At 34.9% G+C, this 8,980-nt stretch overlaps 1 protein-coding gene across 4 annotated transcripts; it reads left to right on the top strand.

Moving 5' to 3' along the window:
• Positions 1 to 2,829: 2,829 nt before the first annotated feature.
• Positions 2,830 to 8,454, top strand: LOC132036906 (F-box protein At-B). 4 transcript variants are annotated; one of them, XM_059427323.1, is made up of 5 exons: positions 2,830 to 3,033; positions 4,537 to 4,799; positions 5,723 to 5,931; positions 6,626 to 6,716; positions 6,855 to 8,454. In XM_059427323.1, exons 2-5 carry the CDS (start codon positions 4,566 to 4,568, stop codon positions 8,175 to 8,177), a joined length of 1,857 nt encoding a protein of 618 aa, XP_059283306.1. In that variant the 5' UTR covers positions 2,830 to 3,033; positions 4,537 to 4,565; the 3' UTR covers positions 8,178 to 8,454. The 4 variants fall into 4 exon arrangements, with proteins under 4 accessions (XP_059283306.1, XP_059283305.1, XP_059283303.1 ...); XM_059427322.1 differs by having other exon boundaries at positions 4,517 to 4,799; XM_059427320.1 differs by lacking the exon at positions 2,830 to 3,033 and adding an exon at positions 4,123 to 4,350 and having other exon boundaries at positions 4,517 to 4,799.
• Positions 8,455 to 8,980: the final 526 nt, after the last annotated feature.

Below are 8,980 nucleotides of genomic sequence, written 5' to 3'. Positions count from 1 at the left end.
TTGTAGAATACAAAGGTTCTTGATTAAAATATTTACCTTGTTGGAAACGTTAGGAAACTAGATTGCCAAACCAAACTCTTGAAGGTTTCTTGATTGCAAGAATGAGTTTCTTGCGGTTCTTGAAGATTGAAGTTCCTAGGTTCTTTAGAGATGGAGGTGGAGAGATAAATAATAGTCTCTTAGGGTTTAGAATAGTGTTATGGACGTTTTACTTCATAAAATAATAAAATAAAGGAAATCCCGATTCGAGTAGGAAAAGGCTCGAAAACGTAACCTAAAATATGAAAATTTTGCTCCAATTAGCATTAGTAAAATAGGCATAACTCTTAGCATAGAGCTCTATTTGAGCTCCAAAAGATACCGTTGGAAATATATTTCAAAGGACTACAACTTTCATGTTTTAAGTTTTCTCAAATTATCAACAAATCAAGGGGTTACGTGTTAGAAGTAGGATTTGTCGACCATTTTCGCAAAAACGCACAAACTTTCAAATTCTCATACTAAACTCCAATGATACTAGTCTAACCTTAGTTCTAAGAGCGGGATGTAATAGGCTTGATTAGTTTTCAAGAACACTTTCTACACCTCCCATTTTGATTCTATTATATTATCATCTTACGAGTCAAACCTTAGCCCGAAAGTACGAGGTGTTACAAACATGATGCTTTTTCAGGTATTTGTTGCTCATGCAGCTCCTCCATATTGATTCTTTAGTTCTCATTTTCCACCAGAGCTTATCAAATAAAGCTTTAGACTTATCTTGTGAACTTCTAAACCCCATTCCTCATCCTTCATGTGGATGACATAGTACAGTCCATTTGGCCCAATGTCTACTAGAATTTCCTATTGAATCCAGCAAAGGGATCACAAGCTGATAAAGATAGAATAAACATACTTTAAAGAACATGTTTAATCAAAGTCGCCCTCCCTCCAACAGATAACAATTTACCAGTCCATGAGCTTAATCTGTTCTACACCTTATCCAATAGTTCCTTATAGAAAATATTCCGCCTCCTGCTATAATATACTGGAATACCCAGATAAGTAAAGGGAAAGTCCTTCCTTGGAATGTTAGTTACTATGACAACCTGATCAACCAGTCTTTGAGAAATTTGATGCTACAAAAAAACTACACTTTTGGACTTGTTGATCTTTTGTCCACTCACCATCTCATAACTTGCCAAATTATCCATCACCAGCTTTAGTGAATAGTTATTTGCATAGGCAAATATAATAGTGTCAAATTAGTATAGGCTAAGTGATTCACAGATGGGCTCCACTTTGGCATTCCATATTCTTTGAAATTATCCTTCTGATAAAGTGCATTCAAAACCCTAGAAAGACATTTTGCAGCTAAGATAAATAACGTAGGAGATAAAAGATCCCCCTATTTCACTATAAATGAGTAAGTTTGATGTTTTATTTTTAGCATGATAAAAGTTTCTGCATAATTTATCTTTAAAGGTAATGGTCGTTATTGATTTGGAAAAACTTTTTGTTTCTAATAATATTATTATTATTCAGTAAATTAATTTATCTTACCTTAAAGGAGTCAAACTAGTCGTTAGCTTGCATGTTGCTATTTTGCGAGGAGGTTGTTGGGGCTTGATTGAAATATCGTACCTAACATGGTTGCTAAGCAAAATTAAAATTCTTTCGAAACAGAGTTGGATTAAGTAACTGTTTACCAAATTGTTGGGTTAAGGTGTAATAAATCATTCCATTGATAGTGGAGCGCTAGAAGGAGATTCCAAGAAGAAATTAGGGGCTTGTTTGGTAAGATGGAAGTTATGGAAAATAAACATTAAAATATGTTTTTCATCAAACTAACAATTAATTATTAGTACAACACTGTTTATGATAGACCCCGGCTCAAGGAGAGATGAAAAAGCATCAGTAATAATAAACAATAATAGAATAACTTAAATCTTATTATTACTACTTTTTTATACTAAATTTTTTCATTGAAATACTTTCTAATTTATTAATATTATTTTTAATATATATATTTTTTCGAAGATATTTTCACTTATTAAAAAATAGTGGAGAACATTTTTTCAAAAAGATTCTATGCAAAGTGAAGGAGGAGAGTGGGGGTTGATTGGGAGGAAGAAGACTAAAAATGGAAGAGAGAGGAGAAGTGCGTCAAAGGGGGTTGGGTGGGTTGCTGAGTGGATTGGGGATGGGGGAGGGGATTTTTTTAAAAAAATTCATTGTGGGACCCAAAATTAGGCCAATCAGGTGATACCACGTGTTAATTGATTATTAATTTTTTAATTAGACGTGGGCCGTTAGAAATAAGGGCATTTTAGACCCCATAGATTAACGGCGGGGATATTTGGGGGTGGAAAGGGGGATGAAGGGCATTTTTGTACTAATTATAATAGTTTAAGGGTATTTAAGGCTGTTACATTGTTCACTTTGATAATGAAATCAGTTAAGTTACCAAAACAAAATATTTAGTCGATAGCTTGCATTATTGTTATTATGCGAGGAGGTTGTTGGGGCTTGATGTCCAGCAATACTCCTTTTCTTGTCCAATTACATTGTTCACTTCGGTAATGAAATCAGTTTAGTTACCAAAACATAAAAAACTAGCCGTTAGCTTGCATTGTTGTTATTTTGCGAGGAGGTTGTTGGGGCTTGATGTCCAAAAATACTTCTTTCCTGTCTTGTTACGTTGTTCACTTTGGTAATGAAATCAATTTACTTACCAAAAAAGTAGAAAAAATAGCCATTAGATTGTTGAGTAACACCTATATATACAAGATACTATTGGAGATTGATATATACTAGTAGAATTCTTCCAAGTAATTTTTTCTTTTCCCTGTCTCTTATAATATGATGAGTTTTCTTTCGTGAGTTTTTGCTATTTCTGTTCCTAGTTTATAATTGGATGAGCTTGTTAGTTTATAATTAGATGAGCATGTTGAATTCCGAGAGATATATCTAATTATCTTATTCACTGTGTGGTGAAATATCCTTAAGAACAACATATTTGACACGCTTCAAGCTGATTTTGTTCTCCATAAGGTACTATTTTTACAACATTCTATATAAATCTGCAGATGAGTGTATCGGTATCCGTGCGTTAAAGCAATTTTAAGCCTTCTGGGAGACCAATTGAGCATATATATATATGTATTCAACTCATGAATTGTTACTGCCAAATAGTAATCTCTCAAAAGTTTAATAGGAACACATAACAAAGTAAACTTAAGGTGCTTGTGAGTAGCTTAAATTTCATAAATAATTTTTTTCTTTTAAACTCTTTCTAACTGTTTAAGTACTATATACCACAAGAGCGGATGATCCGGTGATTTTATTCGGGATATTCGAAAAAAAAAAAAAAAGCTAAATATACATGCGTAATTTTTTTAGAGGTGTTCAAAAGTTAATATATGCACATAAACACAAAAAATTTACCCTATATATACACTGTAATTTTTTGCCGAGGGTGTTCGAGTGAACACCCTGGACTACACGTAGATCCGCCCGTGACCACAAGTATACATTCATCACGTGTTCTGTAACCAGACAGCACTTTAAAGGGATCGTTTGGTAGGACGGATAAGTTATCCCATATAGATGAGATTGAGTGAGATATGAAAGAAGTTATTCCGCCAACCAAACATGGAATAATTCAATCCCATGGACTAATAATCTCATCCTATCCCTCCTACCAAACAGCTCCTAAATGTTTATTACTTATTAAATTTTATAAATGAATATTTTCTTTTAAATTCTTTTTGCCTCATTTGATTTGCCATAAAAAATGGAAAAATACATCAGAGAATGCAGAGGAGAGTTTTAAGTGGGCATTTGAACATAAAAATTGTGAAATTTGAATTAAAAAAAATAGTATTTGTTTTCAAGTTGAAAATGGTATTTAAAAATTGGAGTTATTTTTGAATTTTTGTGAGTGAATTGAAGTGAAAATTGTGAAAACAGTTTTCGAAGCTTTTCGAACTAGGAAAAATTATAACAATTCTATGTCCAACAATTTCCGAAAAAAAAAAATGAAAACTATCGGTGACCAAACGAGCACTTGTATTTGGGAAAGTTGATAGTTGATGGGGAAATGATACTCACATAGAGATGTTTTATTAGTGCAAATAAATCACATTCAGTAAAATGCAAACTATAAATATGAAAAAATGATGGGACGTGATAAATATTTAGATTATATTCATGAAACGTCGGTATAATTTCAAAAAATTACGAAACATAACTATTATATTTCTGCGCCCATACAACTTTTCGTGCAGATTTTTCAGCTCACCAGCCAAGGTGTTACATGGTTGATACAACTCTTCCTCCTTATGCAACAAACAACTGTAGCTACATTTTGTAAATAGCTGCATCTTGTAATTACGCTATAAACTATAGCTATATATGAAACTTTTTATAATTACCCTCTAAACTATAGTTATTTATGAAATTTTCCTGTTTTTGTTCCTTATTTATTTGTTGAAACAATTGTATCAACTGAACCTTTTTGCTGGAAAAATTGCAGGTTATTGAGCTGAAAAAAAGGAATTAGGTTTTGATATCTGCTTTCAATCATGGCTGCAACTACCAGTGATATCAACAAACGACACCGTATTGAAGAAGAAGAAGGAGGAGGAAACTCCAATGGCGATTTTGAGGTGTCAATTGAGAAACTTCCAGAACATATAATAAGTCATGTATTGCACAAATTGGATTTGGAATCTCTTTGCACTGCCACGTGTGTTTCTAGAACCTTCCATTCCGCTGTCACGCCGCTTGTTTCTTCTCTTTCCTCGATCGATCTCTCTGTAAGTCAAATTTTTTTTTTTTTTTTTTTTTTTTTTTTGTAGTTGAATGCTCTAATTTTATTGGTGTAGATACTGAAGTAGAATTGACAAACATTTAGACTGTATTTACGAGACGTAGCTATAGTTTTTAAAAAAATTACGAAACGTAGCTGCATTTTGGGTTTTGTAGCAAATACATAATACACATGCTTAACTGTATGCGTTGATATAGCTGTTTCGCGCGATTTCAGCTAATCAGCACAACTGCATGTGCTATATAGTATGCGCTGATACCCGCGATTTCAGCTAATCCAGCGCAATTGTATGCGCTAATACAACTCTAAAGTATAGGTAATGTATGCGCGACTGTAGCTATGTTTCGTTATTACGCTCTAAACTGTAGCTATTTATGAAATTTTCTCTAGATAAAATGCGTTAATGAGTTTGAGATACCACATCCATGTTGGCGTATTGCAACTGAGTGATTATTACGAAATGAGATGAGTGTGCATAGAATGGAATGGATCCCCAGGACTTAAATAGTTGACTCCATTAAGTTTAGGATTGAGGTATAGTTGATTGATTGATTGTCTTGAGATTGCTTTGGCACCGAGAATTATTCAGAGTTCGTTGCTGGTTGATTTAGATCGACTTATTTTATGTATGCTTTACTAGTATCCTAGCTAAGACTTCTGGAGGCATTTCCTGGGCTTCACTTTGGTAATGCCTACGTGGGCATTGCAAGAGTAGCCGGTCCACACATTCATGGTAAAATAGTCTGGTGAATACTGAATTCTCTGGTTTTGAATAGAGTAGAATGCGTACAGAGAATGTATATAAATTGGGATTGAGGCACAATTGACTCTCTGTTGACCATCTTTAGCTTGCTAATGCAATTTCTACTTCTGGGATGAACTTTTAATACTAGTATCTCTGATTTACAGGAATGTTCTCTTGATGAAGTGTCTCTAAGACATGTTGTGCGTAGGGTCCAAGGAGCCAAGAGTTTAACTATCGATTGCCTCCAAATGAAGAGTGATTCCTCCATTATCAATATCCTCCATGAACATATCATAGATTTGAGTTTGCTCAAATGTTCTTCTCTGTCTTATGACATTCTCTGTGCAATTGGAGAAAGGTGCCCCAACTTAAGGTATTCTCCCATGTCAAACTTTATGTTTGCTACTTTCAACAATTGACATATATTGGTAATTGTTATGAAATGCTTCATTGGTTTATGGTTTCATATGTTTGATGGTAAGAGCTTTACAAGTGGCTGCAATCATTTAGTCAGGGCTTAGAAAGCGTCAATCGCCTCCATTGTTGAATTTTCAGACATTATTATCCTGAAATTCTCTCTGCATAAATGGATTTTATTTAGTTCTAATAGTTCACTCGAGCCATTACATTTCAACTTGTTGATTTGTAATTTTTTTCCCGATATATCTGAAGCAGATATGTTAATTCAAATAACTTGTGGAGTGCAAATCAACATTACCAGTTTCAAAAACTTGTGAACCAATTCATTTATCTGCTGAATTTGAATGTTTTCTTTGTTGACCCTTGATGGTATCTGAACTTCTTTAGGCTGTTTGAGTTGAAAACTGCGAACTGTGTTAGCTTTTGCACTTGGCATTCAATTAATTTCACTCCATATCTCCACCTTCAAAAGCGAACTGCGAACTGTGTTAGCTTAATATCTTGACTGTTCCATCTTCTGAAGGTGGAGATATAAAGTCCATTGTGGTTACACCAACAATATGTTGCTTTCATACTCTTGTCATTTATCCCTGGATTTGTTTCCAATGTATGTTTTATTCTTTCCCCTTTTTCTTTTTCTGAATCAGGTCCTTGCTTATAGAATTCTCTGGGTGTGAAGCACCAGAACTTTTCAAAAGTAAATTTACAGAAATGCTCCAAAAGATTTCCTTGTTAGAGGTAAAGTAATCTCATCTTTCACGTATTTCTCCTCTCTTTCTTCTTCAAATTGTCCACGATGCCTCTTCAAGCTTATTACTTAGAAGGGAAGAGTTTTTCCTTTGATGGTCATTTTTATGAGCTCTTTCTTTCCTGCAGTCGCTGTCCATAAAAATCCGAGGGACCTTCAATGATGTATTTGATTTACGATCTCTTGAACTATTTCTGCCCAAGAGTATCAAAAATTTGAAGTTACAGCAAGCAGATTCACATTCCTCTATCCTCTGGATAGATAAGATCAGGGATAACCCTTGGTTCAAATTGCTAAGCTTATCTCTTGTCTTGGACGTTATATCAGATGACCTTCTCATCGCAGTTGTGAATTCTCTTCCTCTTTTGGTAGAGCTGGATCTTGAAGACAGACCTCGTAGAGAGCCATCAATACAATCGGACTTGACCAACATTGGACTACAGTCTCTGGAGGTCTGCCAGCATTTGATTACCCTCTCAATTGTTCGAAGTCAAGTATATTTGTTTCACACTTCATTTAAGAGAGTGGACAATATGGGCATGTTCCTTCTGTCTGAAGGTTGTGGAGGGTTGGAATCAGTGAAACTTGGTGGGTTCACAAAGGTTACTGAAGCTGGGTTTTCATCAATTCTGCACTCGTGCCAGAATCTGAAGAAATTTGAAGTGTCGAACTCATCTCTATTATCAGACTTGGCGTTCCATAATATGAGAGGAGTTGCAAGGTCCCTAATTGAATTAAGGTTGTTATCGTGCAGGCTTCTAACTAGTGAAGCCATGGAGGAATTGTCCTCATTTAGTAACTTGGAGGTGCTTGACACAAGTGGGTGCAGAAGCATTGCAGACCCCTGTCTCTACTACATATCAAGTCTCACTACACTCACAAAGCTAAACTTAGCAGAGGCTGATATCACTGATAAGGGTCTTGCTATTCTTGGTAGAGGAAACTCACCCATTGCGCAGTTGTGCATCAGAGGCTGTAAGAGAGTAACTGACAAAGGAATTGAGTTTTTATTTCATGGGGAGGGGAAAATTTGCAAGACATTATCAATGTTGGATGTCGGTCACATGCCCGGAATATCTGATGCAGCTATCTTTACCATTGCATCTGCTGCTAAAGCATTAACTGATTTATCTCTAAGGTACTGCTTTCATGTGACTGATGCTGCAGTGAAGATGTTGGTGGATAGAACAAGCTATAAATGTAGTCTACTGCAAAGACTTGATCTTTATAACTGTCGAAGTCTGTCTGATGATTCGGTAATGCTACTTCTGCACAAGTCTTCTTTCCGTGGTTTGCGCTGGCTTGGTGTTAGATCTCTCTTAGTCAATAAAAGAGACGATTTCTCCACAATATGCAATGTGCGACCCTGGCTGGTTGTGTGTTTTGAGGGCTGCCAATTCGGGTGCCATGATGGCTGGCAGTTTCACGATATTTTGGCTTGTTTGCATTAGTTTAAAAAAGCTCTACAAATCAAGATAGACCTCCTCTTTGCTATCTCGAGGGCAGGCCGGGCTAAGTTCCGTTATACAAGTTCCTTTATACATTGTTGTAACATGTAAATTAGGTACTTCCGTAACTGAGTAGCATAAGTTAGTGGCAGGGGTTATATTTTTTTAGCCAGTTTTGTTCCTTTATGACCTAGTTCACTTCAAGTTGGGTGAAGACATGATCGAATAATCTTCCTTTAAATCCAAGATTTCTGCGATAAAAGGCTTATTTGGACGTAAATTGTTTACTTGTACATTTTAAGGTAAACTGATTATTAGTGCATGTCACACTGGACCTAATAACTTAAGATCGCTAATTGAGGGCTCCATTCACGAGAAGGATCTTAATATGAAGGTGGAGGATATTAGAATTCATAATCAATGGAACTTTAAACTTTGTTTTGGATGGTTATTACGTATTTTTTTCGTAGTGTATTGTATTATATCATATTGTTTTAATGAATACAAGGTTTCATCATTTCCCGTTGTTACATAATGTTAGACATCAACAATTTGAATCAACAATTTGAAGGATAAACCTACGAGAAAATTAGGGTACAACGTAGAGCTATCATAAAAAGATATGATAAAGGATAAAATGTGATTATAAGATAATAAGTAAAGACAAAATGAGAAAAAATAAATAAGGTAACGACACGATAACACCAAATCGTTCGTTATAAAAAATTAGACTTTTCGTCATTACGTAATGATGGGTTTAACGATACGATACGATAAAATAAAATTTAAGTAACAACCAAAACAAA

The sequence above is a fragment of the Lycium ferocissimum genome, chromosome 11 (assembly GCF_029784015.1).
Source record: "Lycium ferocissimum isolate CSIRO_LF1 chromosome 11, AGI_CSIRO_Lferr_CH_V1, whole genome shotgun sequence".
In the NCBI taxonomy this organism is placed as follows: Eukaryota; Viridiplantae; Streptophyta; class Magnoliopsida; order Solanales; family Solanaceae; genus Lycium; species Lycium ferocissimum.
This window is presented reverse-complemented; position numbering and strand designations above follow the sequence as displayed.

Coding starts and splice junctions, on each gene's coding strand:
- LOC132036906 (XM_059427323.1), top strand. CDS start 4,566: ATGGCTGCAACTACCAGTGATATCAACAAACGACACCGTATTGAAGAA. Junction 4,800..5,722: donor TTTCCTCGATCGATCTCTCT/GTAAGTCAAATT, acceptor TCTGATTTACAG/GAATGTTCTCTTGATGAAGT. Junction 5,932..6,625: donor GAAAGGTGCCCCAACTTAAG/GTATTCTCCCAT, acceptor TTTCTGAATCAG/GTCCTTGCTTATAGAATTCT.